General features: G+C 43.1%; 1 protein-coding gene across 2 annotated transcripts; it reads left to right on the top strand.

Annotated features, from left to right (window-relative positions):
- Window positions 1-104: 104 nt before the first annotated feature.
- C1H11orf54 (chromosome 1 C11orf54 homolog) lies at window positions 105-23,427 on the top strand. Of its 2 annotated transcripts, XM_054015643.1 has the most exons (10): window positions 105-202; window positions 7,098-7,243; window positions 12,581-12,679; window positions 13,828-13,901; window positions 14,758-14,859; window positions 16,215-16,391; window positions 17,357-17,506; window positions 19,661-19,777; window positions 21,136-21,256; window positions 22,432-22,522. In XM_054015643.1, exons 2-9 carry the CDS (start codon window positions 7,186-7,188, stop codon window positions 21,214-21,216), a joined length of 858 nt encoding a protein of 285 aa, XP_053871618.1. In that variant the 5' UTR covers window positions 105-202; window positions 7,098-7,185; the 3' UTR covers window positions 21,217-21,256; window positions 22,432-22,522. The 2 variants fall into 2 exon arrangements, with proteins under 2 accessions (XP_053871618.1, XP_053871617.1); XM_054015642.1 differs by lacking the exon at window positions 21,136-21,256 and having other exon boundaries at window positions 107-202; window positions 22,432-23,427.
- Window positions 23,428-23,587: the final 160 nt, after the last annotated feature.

Genomic DNA, 23,587 nt, shown 5'->3' with positions numbered 1-23,587 from the left:
GAGAGCTGGCTGGCCTGATGGGAAGAAGGGAGCAGCGGGGGCTGTCCGCGAGCGCCATCTTGGGAGAGGCACTGAGGGTCCCTGCCCATCTCTCCGCAGCGTTGTAAGGGTGGTGGCAGCAGCAGAGGCACGGGAGATTGGTGCGCTTGCGCAGACGGAGCCCAGCTGCGGGCCAGCAGAGCCGCTCCCCAGCGGTACTCTAGTAAGTAGAATAGCGGCTGCTGAACACACAGCTGATCACCCTACGCGCTGGCTACGGTGGCACAGGTACCCTGTGCTGGGCGATTCCTTACACCCGCTGGGCCAAGGGTGCTGTGTGTGTCCGAAAGCGGTGGATTTAGGGGAAAGGGCAAGGCTAGTGTAGGGAAGTGACATCGTTAGTGGTTGTACTACAGGAAAAGCCTTGCTAATGCGCCGCTCCTCTTCCTACATCCTGTCCCTATAACGGGAGCTCCCCTCTTGGCAAAGGTTTGAAAGAGCGTGTGTGAGGCTGTGATTGTTACTAAGGATTTGTTATTTCTCAGAAGTAGGCGTGCCACAGTAGGCCTATTAGCAGAGGATGTAATGGAACCAGGAGACCACAGATGTTAATATAAAGTGAACAGAGTAAGTACACCTCTACCCCGGTTTCACCTATAACGCGGTAAGATTTTTTGGCTCCCGAGGACAGCGTTATATCGAGGTAGAGGTGTACATCATATGAGTCATTAACCTTATTGTCTGGGCATGTTTATTCACCTATCCACTCACTTTCAGAACTGAGTAATTCTCATTTGAAACTTTGCTTTTGTGTTTTGAAAGGGACCTCACAAAACTGGGTGACTGGGCAACAAAATGGCAGATGAAACTCAATGTTGATAAATCCAAAGTAATGCATATTGGAAAACATAATCCCAACTATGCATATAAAATGATGGGATCTAAATTAGCTGTTACCACACAAGAAAGAGATCTTGGAGTCATTGTGAACATCCACTCAATGTGCAATGGCAGTCAAAAAAGCTAACAGAATGTTGGGAAATAATTAGGAAAGGGATAAATAATTTGGCCAAAAATATCATATTGCCTCTAAAATACATCTTGTATACTGCATGCAGATTTGGTTCCCCTATCTAAAAAAAAAAATAAAGATATTGGAAATGGTACAGAAAAGGGTAACTAATATGATTAGGGTATGGAACAGCTTCCATATGAAAAGACGTTAATAAGACTCGGACTTTTCAGCTTGGAAAAGAGACGATCAAGGGGGATATGAAAATCATGATTGGGGTGGAGAAAGTAAATAAGGAAGTGTTATTTACTCCTTATCATAACACAATAATTAGGGGTCACCAAATTAAATTAATAGGCAGCAGGTTTAAAACAAACTAAAGGAAGTATTTTTTCACATAGCGCAGAGTCAACCTGTGGAACTCTTTGGCAGGGGATGTGCAGGCCAAGACTATAACAGGGTTCAAAAAAGAACTAGATAAGTTCATGGAGGATAGGTCTATCAATGGTTATTTGCCAGGGTGGGCAGGGTTGCAAAACCATGCTCTGAAGTGTCCCTAACCTCTGTTTGCCAGAAGCTGGGAATGGGCAACAGGGGGTGGATCAGTTGATGATTACCTGTTCTGTTCATTTCCTTTGAAGCACCTGGGATTGGCCACATTCAGAAGACAGGATACTGGGCTAGATGGACCATTGCTCTGACCCAGGATGGCCGTTCTGATGTTTTGTAGAGAAGGGGCTGTTGCTTTCCTGGCTCTGATGCATTTATTAATTACTTTTTAAAATGCCCTTTAAGTTATTGCTTACTTTTAATTGTTTCCTATGTGCCATAACTACTCTAGATTTGTCTTTTAGGCCCCAGTCCGCAAATTAATCCACATGGGTAGACCATAACCCCCTTACACCGAGCCCTAGTGGAGTCAATTAAGTAAAATCACCAGCCCATAACAATTCCCCCAAAAACTCTAGTCAAGACAATTCCAATTCTACTGCTGCTCCATGGTGGAAGTTGCTGCCTAGGGCATGTCTCATTTGTGCACCAAAATATTCCAATGAGGGAGGAAAGAAAGGAAGAGCCCATCAAAGACACTAACTTGTACTTTGAATTGGAATGCAGTACTGTGTTTTATTGGTACTAAAAATTGACTGAAATGGTAAGTATATGTATATTTTATGGAAAAATTCACTCATTAGTATTCTTTGTGGATTACTGTTAATCCTGTACAAGGTGTGGAAAAAAATTACATTTACTAGCCAGAGGACTAAACCTGCTAGTCAGACATAGTTGTGAAGGTTTTCATAGAATATCAGGGTTGGAAGGGACTTCAGGAGATCATCTAGTCCAACCCACTGCTGAAAGGAGGACCAATCCCCAATTAAATCATCCAACAGATTTTTGCTGCATATCAGTGAATGGCCCCCTCAAGGATTGAACTCACACCTCTAGGTTTAGCAGGCCAATGCTCAAACCACTGAGCTATTCCTCCTCCCTCAAGAGAAGCTGTCCTCCTTTGTAACCCTGTATTGCTGGGGTGTCTACTAGTCACACACACACACACACACGCACGCATCCAAACTAGGGTTTTACACTAATTTAATTATATTGGTTTCTAAAGTGATATAGTTAATAGGGTGACCAGACAGCAAATGTGAAAAATTGGGATGGGAGTGGGAGGTAATAGGAGCCTATATAAGAAAAAGACCCAAAAATCGGGACTGTCCCTATAAAATCGGGACATCTGGTCACCCTATATAGTTAATAGGAACAAAAACTATGTAGACAAGCCCTAGGTAGTTGCCCCTGCACCTTTTAAGGCAACCTGTGACTTGCTCTGATGAAGTAAGAGCTTCAAATTTATCTCTTCCCGAGGCTTCTTTTCCCACAGGGGTGATTCTCCACTACTCTCCCCATCCCCAGCCTCTGTTTTATCCTCCTCACTATTCCATAACAACAGATCCTGCCTTTGCTCATGATGATACATTTGGATCGTGTACCTGGTACTGTTCACCCCTCTCCCTGCCACCTGCCCCTTCTGAGGCATGAGAGACTCCAGTGCACATCTACCTAGAGTGCGCCAGGTTGCAGCCTCTTTTCCGGCTCCTCCAGAACCTTCTCCTTAGGTTCTGCCTGCACTTTTCCCCGCACCTGCTAATTTATGCACCCCTCATCCATGGTCCCCTGAAGTCAGGAGACCTCCTCATCAACCTCCTTCTGGCACTAGCCCAGGTGGCCATTCATCATATCAGTAGGAAGATGTTGGAAGCAAGGCACTCTGCGATTGTGAGGCCTATTTCCGCTCCTCCCTTCAATCGCGCATTCGGACAGTTTCTCTGGGCTGCGTATGCTAGCTCCTAGACACCTTCGAGGAGCAGTGGGTGCTCTCCAGGGTTCTCTGCTCAGTGTCTCCTTCTGGATTCCTGATTTTGGCCCTATAACCTCACTCCTGTCCCTGTTTTTCATTTGTTGTCCCCTGAACTTGCTTGAGCTCCGGGTTAAGTAGCTCATCCCCTTAGGCTCGGGTGGGGCCTTCAGATGTGGGCAGGCTTGTGCCCGGCCACGCCTGGAACTCAGTAGATGCTCATACATTTGGAAAAGCAGCAATAGCATAAAATTGACATGATTCTTGCTCCTTTCTCTGCTAGCCTTACAGTTCTGAATGGCAGTAGTGGTACTGCCTAGTGCATAATTAGCTGCATTCTATTACTGCATGGCAAAGTTGTCTGTCCACAGGCATAGCTGTGAGGGGATAGGAAGCATCGCACACCTTCAGCTGTAGATTTGGCAGCACATCAATGACTGTGCTGAGATACGGAGAAACACTGCAATCAGGCAGGTGGGTAAATTTAAACAGGACTGTACATTTCAGAGTTTTGTATTTTGCTTTGGAGAATCACTACCCTGAAGTGGATCTTTTTTGTGTCCCCGTCTCTCTGCATAGCAGATCTGTGTTAACACACAGATTGTCTCTAACATACAGAAACTTATCAATCAATGGAACAAAAACAAAGTTTCTGTCAGGGATCTTATGAAGGCAGGATGGAAACTGCATAATTGAGAACATTTGTACAGATAAAATTCCTGCCTGACCCTTTAACTTCCTGTCTCCTTATCCTCATGTCCTCCTTTGACCGAGAGCTTCAGATCAGCTCATTCTACATCACAAAATTCCTTATCTAGCCATTACCTGGCCTCCTTCAGTACTACTGGAGAATAGTAGTATTGAATGGAGGGTCCTCCTGGCCCCTCTTCCTTTCCCTACTTCCTCGTTTCCCAGTCCATCAACCTATTCTCTTCTCTAAGTCCTCTTCTCCCTCTTCTCCATTGTGTCAACCACTGACTCTCTCCACTCCACACTTTCCACCATCCTGGACTTGTTTGACCATCTCCCCCCTTGCAAAGTTCATCCATTCAAGCAACCTCAAACCCTGACTCACCCCCCAGCATCTGTTTCTTCTTTTCCTGCTCTCCACCAGCTGATCATCTTCACAGAAGTCCTGCTGTGACCATGCAGACTTCCTCCACTACAAAATGTACTGTCTCCTTCTACAGCTCTGCCATCTCCCTAGCCACCCAGTAGTACTTCTGCATCCTCACTGAATCCTACATTTCTGAGATCTGACCTAGTCTCTCAATCCACACTGCTAAAGCTCTTGTCCAGGCCTTGTCACTTTGTGTCTTGACTATTGCCACATCCTCCTTTCTGTTCTTGATAAATGCAATCTTGCCCCCTTTTAAATCCGTTCAAAATGTTGCTACTAAAAGTCATCTTCTTGGTTAATTGCTCTGACTAAATAGCCCCTCACACTTTTTCATTCCGCCACTGGATTCCCCCCCACACACACACCTCAAATACAAGCTACATATTTTTTTTACCTTTTGAGTGCCTTCCTGGCTTTATATTACTCTGCCTATCAACTCTAATAATTACACCTCAACCCTGATATAGCACGGTCCTCGGAAGCCAAAAAATCTCACCGCATTATAGGTCAGACTGCATTATATTGGGTTCAGTCCGGTACGCCGTGCTGGACTGGACAGGCTTCCCCAGCAGTGATTTAAAGGACCCGGTGCTCCAGCCGCTGCGGGGAGTCCCAGGCCCTTTAAATCACCGCCGGAGCTCCGGCAGCAGGGCTCGGACGGGGATTTAATAAAATTTGTTTTGTTTGTTAATTGGTAAAAGGGGTAACAAACCGAACAAAGCAGATTACTAAGCAAATTAAATCAAACATGCAAACTAAACTAGTTTCACTAAAGAAATTGGTTACAAATAGTATTTCTCACTCTAGATATTGTTGCAGACAGTTTGCAAAGTTTCTGTGGTTCAGAGTTCGAGTTATATTCCTTTTCAGACTAGACCCCAGTCTCAGTCTGGACTCCCCCTTTGCCTTCCCTTCAGGTGGCTTTTGCAGTCTTCCTTGTTGGGCAGACAGCCATGGAGAGGAGGAGTCCCGTTTGCCTTCCTCCTTACCCTTAAATAGGATTTACATAAGGCGGGAATCCTTTGTTTCCCAAATTTGATCCACCTTCCCTAACAGTGGAAAGTTACAAGAAATCCCAGGTAATGTTTTAATATCAGGTGACAAGAACACCTGACTAAATAAGGAGTAATGGTCTCAAGTTGCAGTGGGGGAGATTTAGATTGGATATTAGGAAATACTTTTTCACTAGTAGGGTGATGAAGCACTGGAATAGGTTACCTAGGGAGGTGGTGGAATCGCCTTCCTTGGAGGTTTTTAAGATCAGGCTTGACAAAGCCCTGGCTGGGATGATTTAGTTGGGGACTGGTCCTGCTTTGAGCAGAGGGTTGAACTAGATGACCTCCTGAGGTCCCCTCCAGCCCTGATATTCTATGATTCTATGACTTTTTGGTATCAGAGTCCATGAGTCAGTGGCAGTATGGAGTGTCCACAGGAAGGCCAATCTTTTCACAGTCCATTGTCCTCACTGATGGGCCGTCTGCCCCGTCTGGCTTATCCATTGTTGTACCTGAAGTGTTAGCAGTGGGTGTCACCCAAAGTAGCATAATTGAAATACAGATACACAGTCTATATTCCTAACTTCAGATACAGACATGATACAGGCACACAGATTAATCACATTCAGTAAATCATAACCTTTCCAGTGATATCTCACATGAGCCATCTTGAATAAAAGTATATCTTAGTTATGTCATTCATATCATAAGCATATTTTAATAAAGAATATGGAATGACGTGTCATATAATGCCCCTGTACTCACTTGGAAAAACTTCTTCTTCCCTATTGGTGGGTAGGCAAGTAGACTTTTTCCAAGCCCCACTGAATGGATATCTGGGACTTGTTTCCTTTTTGTGGGCAATAAGGCAGATGTGACTAAAGAGTTAATGATTGGTGTTATTGACTTATGCGCTGGATCTAACCAGCTCTTCCTGGTGGCCTGCTCCAATCACCTGATTGTGTGTTGTTGTAGAACTGACTAAACTATAGCTACTTTGAACTTGTGAACTGTGAGCAATAAACTTTTTTGAAAACTTAGTTTCAGGTAGTTGCTAACAAAACAATTGTTACATACGAGGTTACTGTAGGAGAGGTACATCCATCTCTGCTGCTGTTCTCCGTCAACAGAAATACTGCAACCCCTCTTCTCTTTTGTAGGGGAAAATCTTGGTTTCATGCCTGCCCAGAGGTCAAATTGGGCCTCCTAGTGAACCAGTACTGTACTTCTTTGGTGCAGGTGGAAGACTGCCTTTTTGAGTTCATGACTCTCAGCTTTCATAGAAAAACAAATTAAAGCACCACCTGGGCAAACACCTGCATGTGTGCAGAGTCCTTTGAAGTCAGGGGCTTGATTGCACAGACCGAGCTGGAGGCTTGGGGCTAAGTCCTTATGGATACAGTGCTCTGAATCCTCTCTAGAATTGCATGCTATGCATGTTGTCATTCCAAAACATATGAGGAAATTAGCATTATAAGCACATACATCACAATTTGTCACATGAAGCAAAAAGTCCAATCTACTATAATTTGTATTCTTAAATGAAATTGAAAAAAAACCCTTACATATCAAAAAGTAGAATGCAGCTGTGCAAGCCCTTTTTAATCAGTAAACCATTCTGTTTGTTCACAGATCAGTAAGTCTCAGTGCCTCGTGTACTCTGATCTCTTCAGCAGAGAATTTATAAATCAGTTGTCCAGTTTGCTGAAAGAAATAGAAAATGGCCAAAGTTGAAAAGCTTGCTCTTCATGTCCCAAGTCTAGAAGAACTTTCTGGGGGTAAGTAATGCAATTTATAGTGTTATGGAAGTTGTTGCAATACGAAATGACAAAAAACTAAATTTTGTATTCAACTCTTTGCCCCTGTGTCCTAAATAGAGCTGGGTAGAGGCTGGCTTTGACCTGATAAAGTTTTTCCCATCTGAATTATTCTAAAACAGCAAACTGTGTCTGTGCATCCATCCCATTTATAACCTTCAGCCCAATGATTGGACACTTGTTTGGGAAATGGGAGACCCCATAATTGAATCCCTTCTCTGGAGCAGAGACTTGAACTCGGATCCCTCCGCTTGGGGAAGTATCCTGGCCACTAGGCTACAGACTGTTTTGGAGTGGGTTGCTCATAATCTCTGCTGTTGAAGCTGTTCCACTTTACAAAAATACTTAATATCCTACATGAGAGGCAAGTGCCATAACCACTGGGCTAAAGGTTATAAGATGAATGGATAGCCACCGCAGTGAACATTTTTGGACAGGTTTCAGAGTAGCAGCCGTGTTAGTCTGTATCCGCAAAAAGAACAGGAGTACTTGTGGCACCTTAGAGACTAACAAATTTATTAGAGCATAAGCTTTCGTGGACTACAGCCCACTTCTTCGGATACATCTGAAGAAGTGGGCTGTAGTCCACGAAAGCTTATGCTGTAATACATTTGTTAGTCTCTAAGGTGCCACAAGTACTCCTGTTCTTTTTGGACATGTACCCAATGGTTCTCAGTTGCTTTTCTTCCAACTGAGACCCAAAATCTATCTGTAGTTTCTTGCTAGTCCCACTCGCATCCCACATTACTTTGCAGCTTCAAAAGATTGCAAGATTGGGATATTGGCATGAACCCCTGGTTGAGTGGGAGTGATACTTTTACCCACTACGTGTTCTGATTGGAGCAGTGCCGGGATCACAGCCTCTTGAACCAGTGCTGCCCACAGAGCTGAATGCTTGGCAGGGAGGGGTGAGGAGTTGCAATAGGATTGGGTTGGGGGTGAGATGGGGTGGAGCACTTGGAGAGCAACCATGATAGGATCAGGAGGCTGAATTTGTCCCTACATCAGCAGCAGGAGAAGTAGAATGGAAAGCAGAGTTTCCCCTTCCTGGCTGGGCCATCAGACCCAAAGTTTTGTCTTGCTTTTTATTTTCTTTCTCTCTCATCAACCTTTGGGGAATGACTCAGTGGAGATCCTTTCAGAGCCTCCTTACTGACCCACTCACCTAGCAGGAGCTAAAACCTCACATAATGCTTAGGGTTACCATATTTCAGCAAGCAAAAAAGAGGACGGGAGGAGCCCCGCCCTAGCCCTGCCCCCATCCTGCCCTAGCCCCGCCCCTGTCCTGCCCTAGTCCCGCCCCCGTACCTCCCACTTTCCCCCCTCAGAACCTCCAACCCTCCCCCCGCTCCTTGTCCCTTGACTGCCCCCTCCTGGGATCCCTGCCCCTAACTGCCCCCAGGACTCCACCCCCACCTAAGCCTCCCTGTCTCTTGTCCCCTGGCTGCCCCCTCCTGAGACCCTCCCCCCATCCTAACTGGCCCCCTAGGACCGTACCCCCTACCTGTACCCTGACTGCCCCAACCCTTATCCACACCCCCACACCCAGACAGACCCCTGGGACTCCCACGCCCCATCCAACCACTCTCCACCCCCTGACAGCCCCCCCCCCCCAGAACTCCCGACCCATCTAAACCCATCTGCTCCCTGTCCCCTGACTGCTCCGATCCCTCTCCCCACTCCTGGCCCCTGACAGCCCCGCCCCCAGAACTCCCAACCCCCCCCTCCTTGTCCCCTGACTGCCCCCTCCTGGGACCCCTGCTCCTAACTGCCCTCCAGGACCCCACCCCCTACCTAAGTCTCCCTGTTCCTTGTCCCCTTACTGCCCCCTCCTAAGACCCCCCCCAACTGCCCCCCAGGACCCTACCTCCTACCTGTACCCTGACTGCCCAAAACCTTATCCCCCCCCCGAAAGCCCCCCCCCGAACTCCCAACCCCCCCCCATCTCTTGACTGCCCCCTCCAAAACCTCCCTGCCCCTTCTCCGACCCCCTGGCCCCCTTGTTGTTGGCCTTCGCCTAATGTCTCTGTGAGCTTGCTCAGGAACGGCCTGAGCCGTTCGTCCCGGCACACTGGGCAGCAGTGGAGGAGGAGCGGGGAGGAGCTCCAGACTGCCGGAGGCAATCTGCGAATGCAGGGAGGACGGGAGGGAGTGATCTCTGCTGCAGGGGAAGCGAATGAGGTGCTCTCTCTGGCTGTTGGAGCCCCATGTAAGTGGCACCATCCGGCCGGCTGCCTTGTTAGCCCCACGCGCTCTGCAATGGGGGGGGTGGGGAAGGGGAAGTCCGGACATTTACAAATCCCCCCCGGACGCTATTTTTAGCTCAAAAAGCCGGACATGTCTGGGGGAATCCGGACGAATGGTAACCCTAATAATGCTGCTAAGTAAATTTTGCTGACTCATTATGGCAAATGGCTTTAACTCCACCCGGCTAGAAGACAGGTGGGTATGTGTGATGCTGCACTCCATATGTTTATGGTAATATACTTATGAGTGTAAATATGATGTAACTGGAATATGCTTTATGCAAAAGGTCTCTTGTAAGGTATAATTACAAAGCTTATAATCTACTGAGTATATTCATCCTATTTGTATGAATGTATCATTCTTGTATCTGAAGCTAGAAATTTGAAGTGTTACTCTGAACTCCTATTGTAACTATGCAAAGTTTGGGCCATTAATGATAGTTTGGAATCTTGATGGCTCCCATCAACTAGGACAATTGGTTGTAAATGGCTCTGTTTACTTGCAAGCCTTCCTGTGAGTCAGGCCAGGAAGAATGAAGGCTTGGGGTCTCATAGGACATGGGACCATGTCACCTGGTACTGGAATCCATCTTAAACCTGGTGCTTTTCCATTTAGAAGGAGGGGTGGGGACCCAGAGAGACAAAAGATTTCCGCCTTGTGCCAAAGCTATATAAGGGGGTGGACCAGAACAAAGGAGGCTGCAGTCATGAGAAATCCCCTAGCTACCACCTGAGCTGGAACAAGGACTGTACTGGGGAAAGGATTAGGTCCAGACTAAGAAGGAGTCTAGTCTGTGAAAGAAGCTTATTGGAAATCTCTAAGGGTGAGATTTACCTGTATTCAGTTTCTTAAATGTATTAGGCTTAGACTTGCGTGTTTTGTTTTATTTTGCTTGGTAACTTACTTTGTTCTGTCTGTTATTACTTGGAACCACTTAAATCCTACTTTTTATATTTAATAAAATCACTTTTTGCTTATTAATTAACCCAGAGTAAGTAATTAATATTAGGGGAGCAAACAGCTGTGCATATCTCTCTATCAGTGTTATAGAGGGCGGACAATTTATGAGTTTATCCTGTATAAGCTTTATACAGAGTAAAACTGATTCCTTTGGGGTTTGGGTCCCATTGGGAGCTGGGTGCTGCAGACAGGAGCATTTCTTAAGCTGTTTTCAGTTAAGTCTGCAGCTTTGGGGCGCGTGGGTTCAGACCCTGGGTCTGTGTTGGAGCAGACTGGTGTGTCTGGCTCAACAAGGCAGGATTCTGGAGGCGCAAACTGGCAGAGAAAATGGGCTCAGAGGTAGTCTTAGCACATCAGGTGACAGTCCCAAGGGGATCTCTGTGACCGAACCCATCACAGTATGAATCTCTGAACAGGGGGACAAGGGGCAGAGATAGACACATCCTTCAGGAAGCCCTAGAAACAGAAGAAAGCATAGGCTGAATTTTATCTTCTGTTCTGTTGTTGGGTCTATCAATAAAGCCAAATCCAGGAATGGGTTACGTTTGAACTTGAATAAACCCCCTCTGAGTGACGTAAGTTACAATGACATAGCACTGTTCACAGTGGGAGAGCTTTTCCTGCCGACATAGCTTGTGCCGCTCAGAGGTGGTTTTATTATGCTGATGGAAGAACTTTCTCCCATCAGCATAGAGCAGGGGTGGGCAAAATTTTGGCCTGAGGGCCACATCGGGGTTGCAAAACTGTATGGAGGGCCAGGTAGGGAAGGCTGTGCCTGGCCCCTGCCCTCATCTGCCCCCTCCCACTTCCTGCCCCCTGACTGCCCCCCTCTGAATCCCCGACCCATCCAACCCCCCTTGCTCCTTGTCCCCTGACTGCCCCCTCCTGGGGCCCCCTGTCCCCCTTGGGATCCCACCCCCATCCAACCCCCCCTGCTCCCTGACTGCCCCAACCCCTATCCACACCCCCGCCCCCTGACAGCCCTCCAGGACTCCCTGCCTATCAAACCCCCTGTTCCTCGTCCCCCTGACTGCCCCCCACCCCAGAACCTCTGCCCCATCCAACTGCCACCTGTCCCCTGACTGCCCCCCAGGACTCCCTGCCCCTTAATCCAACCCCCCTGCTCCCCGCCCCCTTACCATGCTGAAGCCAGCCATGCCGCCGTGTTCCCCGGCAGGAGTGGCAGGCCAGAGCACTGGCGGCACAGCGAGCTGAGGCTATGGGGGAGGGGGGGCAGCAGGGGAGGGGCTGAGGGCTAGCCTCCTCGTCTGGGAGCTCAAGGGCCAGGCAGGACAGTCCCGTGGACCGGATGTGGCCTGCGAGCCGTAGTTTGCCCACCTCTGGCATAGAGCGTCTTCACCAGATGCACTGCAGCAGTGCTATACATGTAGATATGCCCTAAGCCAGCTTCATACCTACTTTTACTCCAGTGGAACAATCCATTGTTTATTCCTATGTGGGATTTGTTTTTGAGTGACTTTGTTTTACTTTGGCATGTAGTGGACCTAATGTTGATACAAAACAAAATGAAATGTTATATCAAGGGTTGTTCAGCAATATTTCTTCCCTCTGTTCTGTATAGGAGGGGTATCTTGTTCAGACATCTGACAAAAAAAGTTCCTTCTCTTTTTTCCCCCTGTAGTCACCAATTTGAATCCAGCTCAAGTCACAGTGAGGGAAAATTGTTATCCTATGATATCTGTTGGGTGTGTGGCACTTTTGAAAATCAGGCATGTGCCTAAATGTGGATTTATTTAGGAGTGTAGTTTTAGGTCTCTTTCTGAAAATCGTTTGTGTGTGTGTGTGTGTATTGTAAAAAGAAAAAATAAAACCTTCTGTCCTTCAGCAATATGACAGGATAGCAGAGAAGGATTTATTCCTCGAGGCCCCGATTCAGTGAGGTAATTAACATATGCATAACTGAGCTTGTGACTAGCCTTATTTAAGTTAATGGAATTGCTCATGTGCTTAAAGTGACACGTGTGCTTACGTATCTTGCTGAATTGACACCTTAAAATATGTGTTTTATGTGGTGTGTTACTTGCCAAACTAGGTAATTTCTCACTAATAATTTTTTTTACTCTATTCTAGTCCTGCAGAATGGGCTTAAAGAGAACTTTGCTGATGTCCAGGTCTCTGTAGTAGAATGCCCTGATCTGACTCGTGATCCCTTCGACTTTCCTGTTAAAGGTAACATACTGTTCTAACCATAAGCTATGACTCTGCCAATATTTCATAGCTGATTCTTCATAATTAGAAACTCTTGAAGATGATGGCAGAGGAAGAGTGGTCTTGTGGATAAGCTACAAGGCTGGGAGGTAGGAGAGCTGTGTGTTATTCTTGGCTCTGCCACTGGCTTGATGTGACCTGACTAGGACAAATCACTCAAGTGCTCTGCATCACTGTTCCTCATCTGTAAAATGAGTTTAACAAACAGGTTTAATTCTCTATTGTATGTTAAGGGTTTTGACATCCTCAGATTGAAGGGGCTATGTAGATACCAAGTTCTGTCTTGCTATTCAACTTCATTCTAATAATGAGCTCAGTCTCTGTTTATTTAAACTCCCACCATTGCCCCTACACAAGATAGGTGAAAGCATTTATATCTGTACCTTCTGCTGTCTTTGCATGATGACACTACGAACTATGCCTCATTAGAGCACCGGTGTTCCTCAATTGTTGCCTAGTAGATTTTGTGTGTGCTTGTAGAGCAGTACTACTTTTGAAACAGGCTAGCTAGCTTTCAGAAGTGAACCAATACCTTATGCATGTTTTTCTTCCAATTCAGGCCTACTTTACATGGATTTGTAGAACCCCTAACTTATCTTAGTACTCAGAAAAAAATGGTGATTTAAAACAGAGGTTCTTAACCAGGGGTCCAGGGCCCCTTGGGGGGCTGCGAGCAGGTTTCAGGGGATCCTCTAAAATAAACCAAAGAGCAAGGCCAACATTAGACTCACAGGGGCCCAGGCAGAAAACAGAAGCCCAAGCCCTACCATGCGAGGCTGACGCCCAAGCAACTTCGCTTCACAGGGGCCCCTGTGGCTTGGGGCCCCAAGTAGTTGCCCTGCTTGCTACCCCTAACACCAGCCCTGGCTTTTAATCTACTGGATATGCAGAAAAACAGTTGCTGTGGCACAGGTGGGCCACGAAGTTTTTAAAGCATGGGGAGGAGGGGCTCAGAAAGAAAAAGGGTAAGAACCCCTGATTTAAGACTTTCTGAAAACTTAAAGGAAGCTTTTGAGGAACAAATTCTCTGTCTTATTATACTTCAAGTGCACAGAGAGAATTTTAGACAGATTCTCTTGACAAGCTAACTTGCCTTATTCTTGTTCCAGGAATCTGTGGGAAGCCTAGAATAGCAGATGTGGGAGGTCCTCCTTACCTTGTGCCTCTTGTACAAAAAGATAAAGTGAGTTAATTTATAGTCATGGCTTTTTAGTGCACTTGCCAAAGAAAGAAGCATATGTAGTCATATTTTAAAATACTATCCTGGCGAACACTGACTAATGAATGCTGCAGGATTCCACTTGTAAAAAGAGGCTTGCATTGTGAAAGCATTATGGGCCAAGCATCCTGGCCTGTGCTGAGCATAAGAACATGTCAGAAATCCCACAGCTGAAGCTGCATGCAAAAGTTGTCCCTCTTCTGGTACCTACTAAATACTGTGTGGCTGTTTCTTCAAAAGCTGTCTGAGAGAAGCCACAGAGGGATGTTGGAGGGAATTACTTTAGAGTCCATGGCATGGTCTGTATGTTTATGTATTGTATGCTACCTGTCCCTCGCTTCTAGCCATGGCCCTCCATTCTGATTATTACTATTGTTTGTAAAAACAGACTGTGTATGGGGCCGGTATAGGCGAAAGTAGAGTTCACATTAATACTTGCTAATGCATTCTCTTTTGGTAGAGCATGGGACCTACCAGAATCTGATTCTATGTGACATCACTTAGGGATATTTTCATTTTTTGCTTTAAACAATGTCACTTGCACAGAGATCAGTAATTTGGCTCTTAGACAGGATGGGGCCAAGCTTGTGCAAGAAGACACTGCAGTCCAGCAAATAAGTGGATATGTGCCCAAGTCATTACCTTTGAACTTGACCAGATGCCAGTGCTGTTCGGATTTGAGGATTGTGCTCAAACCAATCTGTACAAATAAATAATAATATTTGGATAGAATCGTCAAGAAATTGCAGTGGAATGTAACTGAGATGAGAATTACAAGGCAGGAAAGTCAAAGGTACATAAATGTCTGTCTCTTGTGCAGGTTTATGACCTGAACACCATTGCAAAGCAAATAGAGTTGCCTGGAGCTTTCATTCTTGGAGCTGGAGCTGTGTCCTCTAGGATTCTTGGAGTAAATGCTGAGGTCAGTAAACATGTATAAATATGCAGAAGTTCTCAAAAAATGATTTCATTGATAGAGCAAATATTTCTACACTGATAACTTGTATGTACCACCATAAGTTTGTATGACACTTTACAAAGATAATAAAGACAAGATCTCTGCTAGGAGTTACTTAGGTAATAAACCACATTTTGTGTTTATAAATTCTACAGGGAAGCATATGGTTACTATGGAGCTAACAGGAAGCAGCATCTAGTTGTTGCTATACTGAAATTTGCAATTAGCTGGCCACATTTTTAATACCAGAGAAGAGGAAAAATATGTAAAAAATGGACTCCAAAGAGCTGAATGGTAAATGGCTTTAAATACCCAGTGTTAGTCCTCATTTTAAATATCACAAGAGAAAAAATAGTGTTATTCAAGATGCTATTGTTTTAAGACTTAAGCTTTAAGGTCAGGTAAGGATCAGAAGTTAAAACATGACTTACTTGGTCTGTCCTACATGGTGAAATAAATAAAGAAAGCAGTTTTGATTTGAGATGAAGGGAAAACTCCAGTGTAATATGAAAAATGTTCTAACTGCTACATCTAATTACAAAGAAGAGTACATGACTAAACATATTCCTAAGTGAGTGAAATACAATCAAAGAAGAAAACTAAATCAATTGAAAGCTGGCATCTTAACAGCCTGATGCACAATAGGAGTGAAAGAATTTTGCTCTTGGTAGTAAATATGATAACTCAGACTTCAAAGTTGCTGCACGTTTTTATTATTTAAATAAAATAGGAAAACATTTTTATTTTAAAAGTAAGTAGTCAAATTAACCATTTAAATTATTATAGGCCTTGCCTTAAGGGTGATATTTTCAAGAGCGCTCAAAGTTGGTCTAGCTTTGCTTCTATTGAAGTCTATGGAAGTTTTTCTATTGAATGCAGTGAGAGCACAGTTAAGCTAATAGTATGAATGCTTTTGAAAATGCCACCTGAAAACTCTTTAATTTCAATACTTTGTAACGGAAGTTGAATGCTCAGTCCTGGTCATCATCACTAAGCTAGGTCTCCTGCAGAGATATATTAAGTTGGTTGCCTCATTGAGAAACTGTCCCATTTAGTGTTCTGTTATTTATACAGGGACTTGAATCCAAATCCCTAGATAAGAGAAAATTCCTTAATACATGTGTTTTACACTTTGTCAATTTTAAATTAAGAGTTTTCCTTAAAATAGTTGTGTGTTTTGCTAATCTATATGGACCTAATCCTGAGAGGTGAAAATTCTATTGTAGTTCTCAGGATTGGGCCCTAACTTGGGATGCTATCTACCTAGTAATAAAATTAACTGACTAGAACTAAGCAATGTTACATGCTCTTCTTTTCAGTTTATCCCAGTTGCTCAAGCTGAGAGTGAACAAAAGCCTGCTGTAAATGCGAGTTACACCGCTCGGATTAATCCTGCAGATGGAGGGTGCCTTCTGGAGAAGTACAGCAACAAATATAGTGACTGTGAATTTGGACTGCTGGCCAACCTGTATGCCAGTCAGGGCCAACCTGGCAAGGTGCGTATTTGGATAAAATGTCACTTCTTCAGTAGGTGATAGCTAAAGTTAAACTTCTTTGTTTCAGGCCTGCCTTTTCTTTCAGGGAATGCTGATGTTAATATTAATTCCAAAAATCACATAAGAGAACTAAAAAAAGAAGAACAGGAGTACTTGTGGCACCTTAGAGACTAACAAATTTATTAGAGCATAAGCTTTCGTGGACTACAGCCCACTTCTTCGGATGCATCCGAAGAAGTGGGCTGTAGTCCACGAAAGCTTATGCTCTAATAAATTTGTTAGTCTCTAAGGTGCCACAAGTACTCCTGTTCTTCTTTTTGCGGATACAGACTAACACGGCTGTTACTCTGAAACCTGATAAGAGAACTAATGTCCTTCACAAGAAAATGAAGTTGATGTGAGGGAGTGGATTCCCCAGGGGATTGGTACTGGGATATGGAACTTTTCACCCTTAAATCACCCATTGTAATCCAGCCCAGGTTGGTAGTGACTGAAAGTTATTGTCATCTGATGCTTGATTGGCCTGTGTAAACTGAGGTTTGTGGTCTTAGTTCAGTTCCTGGTGGATGAGTGTCTCCCTCAACACAACTGGCACCAGGTGGTCTCAGCAAAGAAGCAAGAACTGAATGGTGCATGAAAATTGAACAACCTTTTTATCCCTAGAGAGTGTTCTTTCATGACAGGTTTGAGGCCTGTTGGGTGGGAGAAGGAAGCTTACACCTCTGCTTCATGTGCTGTGCCTGTTGTGTGACTAAATAAAGAACTTCAGAAAAGCAAATTCTAACATGCAAAAAACAAAACCTGTTGAATATTTTAAGGATACAAAGGAAGCAGCACCTGTGAGAGAACTTACTTTAACAAAGATGATAGGATACGTAGCAGTGTTGAAATACATGATGTACATAGCAAATATTCACAAAACATTACAGCATAATAGGCATGATAAATGTATGTCTACTCTCCAGGTTATTGAAGTGAAAGCCAATGGAAGAACTGGACAGCATAACTTTGTGACCTGTATGAGACAAATTATAGAAAAATGCTATGGAGATAAACCAGTTGGGATAGGAGGTACATTTGTCATTCAAAAGGGGAAAGCAAAGATTCATATTATGGTAAGTTGATCTTGATTCAGGCTCTTTATCTTTCTAAAAGATAATGATGCAGGACAGTTCAGGATATAAAGACTTAGTGCACTTAATTTTTTTTGCAATAATGTGCACTTTCTGAAAAGTGATAAACAGAAAGTACAAAAACGCCAAAATTGTATATCCCTTGACCCTAATACTCCCATCTTTTGTTGAGGCAAAGAAGCTGTAGAATCAAAAGGGGATATATAAGGACTTGGTGAAACACATAGACAGTAGAATAGTGTGAAAAATAACTAAAAAATTAAAAAATCAATTAATCAGAGATATGGTTTAACTTCGAGATTTATATTTTTTTTATAAATTTTATAAAATATTACAAATATTTCATATATTTATGAAATAGCTATACAGTTCTTACTGCTTGTATTTGCTTGCATGCTTACCAGAATTCGCTTTCCATTTTACAAGCAGAACTTTCTGAAATGTTAAACTTTTACAAGTCTCCAGTGATTCTTGTCTCTGACAAACCTATCAAATGTCAAAGATGAAATTCCTGTCTTCTTGTCATGCTGCTTTCATCTACCTAAAATTCAAAGGGTAATTTTAAAAAATCTATTACTCTGAAGAATTTTTTTTTTTTTTTTCAAGAAGTGGATCTAAACATGATACCAGTGGTGCTCCCCTTTGGAGAAAAGCACCATTCCTGAGTCTTCAGAGTCTATAACACTCTTGAAACAGATGTCTTGAATGTGTATGCCTTAGGCTGTATTCACATTGGGAACAGTATTCACAACACTTATTATCAAGGTTCTATTTAGGGCTGTCGATTAATCGCGATTAACACAAAAAAATTAATCACAATTAATCTCACTGTTAAACAATGGAATACCAATTGAAATGTATTAAATATTTTTGGATGTTTACATTTTCAAATATATCGATTTCTATTGCAACACAAAATACAAAGTGTACAGTGCTCACTTTATATTATTTTTTATTACAAATATTTGCACTGTAAAAATGATAAACAAAAGAAACTATTTTTCAGTTCACCTCATACAAGGACTATAGTGCAATCTCTTTATCGTGAAAGTGTAACTTACAAATGTTCAGTCACAAATTTAATTAATGCCTTAATTTTTTAACAAGCAACATCAGCATGGAAGCATGTCCTCTGGAATGATGGCCGAAGCATGAAGGGGCATACAAATGTTTAGAAATCTGGCGTGTAAATACCTTGCAATGCCGGCTACAACAGTGCCATGCAAATGCCTGCTCTCACTTTCAGGTGACATTATAAACAAGAAGTAGGCAGCATTATCTCCTGCAAATTGTAACCAGACTTGTTTGTCTGAGCGATTGGCTGAACAAGAATTTGGACTTGTGGGCTCTGAAGTTTTACATTGTTTTTGTTTTTAAATGCACTTATTTTTTTGTATATAATACTACATTTGTAAGTTCAACTTTTATGATAAAGAGATTGCACTACATTGTATGAGGTGAATTGAAGAATACTATTTCTTTTGTTTTTTACAGTGCTAATATTTTTAATAAAAAATAAATTTAAAGTGAGCACTGTACACTTTGTATTGTGTTGTAATTGAAATCAATATATTTGAAAATGTAGAAAACATCCAAATATTTAAATAAATGGTATTCTATTATTGTTTAACAACGTGATTAATCATGATTAATTTTTTTAATCGCTTGACAGCCCTAGTTTTATTATGATTTCCATGTCTAAAGTGGATAGGGATAATAAAATCATGGTCTAGATTGCTATTCCTGTTACAATTGTAATCACAGTTTGGCTAATGTTGTTCTCAGAAAAAAATCTGTCCCCATCAGTTGAAGAAAACATGCCAGAATCCTGTTAGTTTCAGCTGTGTTCAAACACAGCTGAAACTGACATAGTTCTGATCCCAACATGATAGAACAAATGTAACATGTGGATACAGGTTACCTGATTCTAAGAATTCCCCATTTGGTACCCGAGGCAGTGGAGGCAGCCATTGGGTAAAAGCTTATGGTTCTGAATAGAGAAACAATCGTGGATACTGCTTTTGCTGGTTAAGAAGAAATAGGGAGCAGAAAAGAATTTAGGGCTAGTGAAGAAAAGCTTAGAGAGAGAAGTTTTGGTCCTAGTATCTTCATTCAACTGATAATGCTTTTTTATAGCCCCCAGAATTTTCTGCCTGTCCTTTAAACACTGATGAGGAAGTGAAAAATTGGATCCGTTTTTTTGAAATGAAGGCTCCGTTGATTTGTCAGCCAGTACTAATTTCAAGAGATCCAGTAAGTCTCTATTTTGTGTTTGTCTATGAGTAACTTGACGTGTAACGATTCTGTCTTGGATTTGGTTTTTTTTGTTTTGTTTTGTTTTTCTGTTCAAAAATGGCAATTGTTTATGGATTATATTAAAGTCTTTGAGGTGTTGGAATGGGTGCCTCAGGGGACTGGTAATAGAATATAACTAAGCTTTCACTTTTCACTGGTTTGAATTAAACCCAGGTCAATAGTGACTGAATGCTGATGCATGTTCAGTAACAAGAGTGAAATGTTTGTTCCCAGTCCAGTTCCTAGTGTGTAGGTGTCTGCTTCCCAAAACAACCAGCACAACTGCAATAATTTGGACATCTAGTTAGCAGTCTGAGAAGACAGACCAAGGAATGAATGGGGATGGAGACTGAATTATCCTTACTTTCATGTGGCCCATTCAGAAATGGGTTGGGACACTTTAGTAGTGCTATGTGGGGAAACTGGTATTAGCACTACACTGTATTTGTAGTATGGGAAAATCAAAGCCTGACAGCCTTGGGTATCAAAATATGGACTGAGCACATTTCATAAGCACTAAATTCAATAACAAAAAATATTAAATGTATGAGAAAATCCATAAGCATGACTAGTATCCCTATCATTAGGAATATTGTTACATTTACATTAAAGTATATACATTAACCAAGAGTCTTGGGAGGAAAACTAATTACCATCTTTATTTTGTATATCTTTTTAAAAAATGTATAACAATTTAAAAAATACTTATGCCAAGTAGTGGGCACAGTAGTGGGACATGTTGTTGGTTTACCTTTCTTTCTTTAATTAAAAGCCTTCTTTTTAAGAACCTGATTGATTTTTCCTTGTTTTAAGATCCAAGGGTTTGGATTGGTGTTCACCAGGAAATTGGTGGAGAAATCTCTCAAGGCTACCCAGGGAAGGGTTATAGTACTTGGGAGGGAGATATTCTCGGGGGGAGGTAGACAGAGTTTCCCAAATAACTCATAAATAATTTGGGTGGTGGCAGCAAAACCAGATCTAAGCTGGTAGTTAAGCTTAGAGGTTCTCATGCAGGTCCCCACATCTGTACCCTAGAGTTCAGAGTGGGGAAGGAACCTTGACAGGCAGTCTTTGGGCCCAGTGCTCAATTGCATATCATTTCCCAAAAGCTAGTGATGAGTACTATAGGAATGGACATATATCAACAGCTGTTAATGGAATATTCTTCTGAATGAAAGCATCTGACATGTAAGTGCTGTTTTTTATATAATGATTGTTACTTATTATTTGTATTAAATTAGCGCCCAAAGAAATCAAGAACCAGGGCCTGTTGTGCTAAGCACTATTTGTTTGTGCAAAGACTGTCTCTGTTCCAGAGCTCACAATTTGAAAGTGACAAGATGCAAAAGAAAGGAAAAACAGACAAAAGGATGGAGTGTGTATTGCACAGTGCCTAGCAAAGTGGGGTCCTGGTGATGATGGCTCCTGGGTACTATGGTAATACAAATAATTAATAGCAAAATGTATCCATTTTATTTAATAGTCTCAGCTTGCCCCCAAATTAGCTGTTAGGGCTAATCGCACTAATATTTTTGCAATATAATAACATATTATATCTCTAAAAGGCAAATAGCATTGTGCCAATGGGAACCTCTTCATTTAGGCAGCTGGTGTGCAGAATCCAACACTTATCATATAGTTCATTATCATCTTATTGTTACCTTTCAGAGTAGCAGCCATGTTAGTCTGTATCCGCAAAAAGAACAGGAGTACTTGTGGCACCTTAGAGACTAACAAATTTATTAGAGCATAAGCTTTCGTGGGCTACAGCCCACTTCTTCGGATGCATAGCCTGTTATGTTATGTTATGTTGTTACCTGTGCTTCCTCCTGTCAGTACCTACCTGTTATCTCTCAAAATTGGGCCAGACACTATCTTTTTGTTTTTGTACAGTGTGTGGCACAATGGGGCCCTAATCTCTGATTGTGGGCCCATAGACGACCCTACCTCAACACAAATACTAGAGCCTGACTTAGAACAACTTGATTGCATGGAAGAACTGATGTGTGTTGTAGTGCAGAAAACCTTTTTCTTTGAGGCCCCTCCAACATGCTATGAAAACCTTTATGGCCCACCTGTGCCACAATAACTGTTTTTCTGCATGTCCAGTAGATTAAAAGCCAGGGCTAGCGTTAACAGGTAGCAAGCAGAGCAATTGTCTGTGGCCCCACACCACAGGGGGCCCTGCAAAGCTGAGTTGCTTTGGCTTTAGCCCCACGTGGCTCGGGCTTCAGCTTTCTACCCTGAGCCCCAGGGAGTCTAATTCTGGCCCTGCTCTCTGGTTTATTTTAGCAGACCCTGAAACCTGCTTGCAGCCCTCCAGGGGCCCCCGGACTCCTGGTTGAGAACCGCTGGGTAGAGGACTGGGAGTCAGGACTTCTAGATTCTATTCCTAGTTCTATCACTGTCTCAGTGTGACCTCAGGAAGCGACTCTCTGCCTCAGTTTACCAATCTATAAAATAGAGAGAGTACTAGGTGACTTGAAAGTCTTTTAAATAATTAAATGTTTATAAAACACTTTGAGATCCATGGAAGAAAAGTACAATATTAACTGCAAAATACTGAAGCATTACTTAAATACTCACGTAACATAAACTTGTCTCTTTTCTAGGGGTTTGATCTGCGAGTGGAGCACACCCATTGTTTCAGTCACCATGGTGAAGGAGGACACTACCATGAGGACACGACACCAGATAGTGTGCAGTATCTGGGATATTTTTTACCAGCAGAACTTCTCTTTCGTATTGATAGACCCAATGAGTCTCATATGGTTTGGAGAGATTAAATCCATGGATGCACACTTAGTTTTGAGTGTACGGATAACAATTAATTTTTAAAAATGAAATATTGGATTTGATCATTCTTTTAATTGACATCAAGCACACATATGAAAAGCTGGCATTTTATTGCAGTCTTAGCCTTTTTTAAAGAATGGGACACGGGGCCTCAACCGGAAGAGGCAGGGCCTCTCAAGATTTAAAGGCTCTGGGGCACCGGCTGTGACTGGGAGCCCCAGGGCCTCTAAACCAACCCGGGACTCCCAGCCTCAGAGGTGGCTGGGAGCCCCCGAGGCTCAGGGGCAAATTAAAGGGCCTGGGGCTCCAGCCGCTGCAGAGCTCCGGGCCCTTTAAATCCCTGCCCAAGCCCGGTTGCCGGAGCTGTGGGGAGGGGGGGATTTAAAGGGCTCGGGGCTCCCCGCAGCCGCAGGGAGCCCCGAGCCCTTTAAATCCCTGCTGCAGAAGCCAGTGCGGTCCAGCACAGCCTACTGGCTCTTGCCGGTACACCGGACCGGACCGGCTTACTTTCACCTCTGCAAAGAGGGACATTGTTACTGGTGCTTATGAGCTAGCTAACTAATTAACAAGCATAGGACCATTTCCAGGGTTTTTGCTTGATTATTTTCTCATACCAGTGTAAATGAGGAGTAACTTTATTGAAGTGAGTGGAGTTACAGTGGGCTGACTGAAGGATCAGGCCCTGTTTGTTTCTAGTTTTGAATAAGGCTGAAGTACAGGAGCACTTTGTCAGCATTTTTTTTCTTTACACTCTGATGATATTTGTGTCATTTGTTCTACAAATAAAGTTTTACGTAATTGATTTGAAACCATCTTACTTGCTGTCAGGTGGGATATTTCTAGGCTGTGAATAAACCCTGATTAGGAGTTAGACTTAAATTTTATGAGTGTTGTTATATTTTTCTTTGTTGTTTTTTTTAGCAAAAACACACTAAACATGTAGATGTGAAGTGTATTTAATATTTTTTAATA

The sequence above is a fragment of the Malaclemys terrapin genome, chromosome 1 (assembly GCF_027887155.1).
Source record: "Malaclemys terrapin pileata isolate rMalTer1 chromosome 1, rMalTer1.hap1, whole genome shotgun sequence".
NCBI classification, from domain to species: Eukaryota; Metazoa; Chordata; order Testudines; family Emydidae; genus Malaclemys; species Malaclemys terrapin.
Note: the sequence above shows the minus strand (reverse complement) of the source record. Positions and strands in the feature narration are given on the sequence as shown.

What these genes read in the sequence shown, in the direction of transcription:
- C1H11orf54 (XM_054015642.1), top strand. Translation starts at nt 7,186, where the DNA reads ATGGCCAAAGTTGAAAAGCTTGCTCTTCATGTCCCAAGTCTAGAAGAA. An exon ending in TCTAGAAGAACTTTCTGGGG is followed by an intron (nt 7,244 to 12,580) that starts GTAAGTAATGCA and finishes ACTCTATTCTAG; the next exon opens with TCCTGCAGAATGGGCTTAAA. An exon ending in TTCTTGGAGTAAATGCTGAG is followed by an intron (nt 14,860 to 16,214) that starts GTCAGTAAACAT and finishes TCTTCTTTTCAG; the next exon opens with TTTATCCCAGTTGCTCAAGC.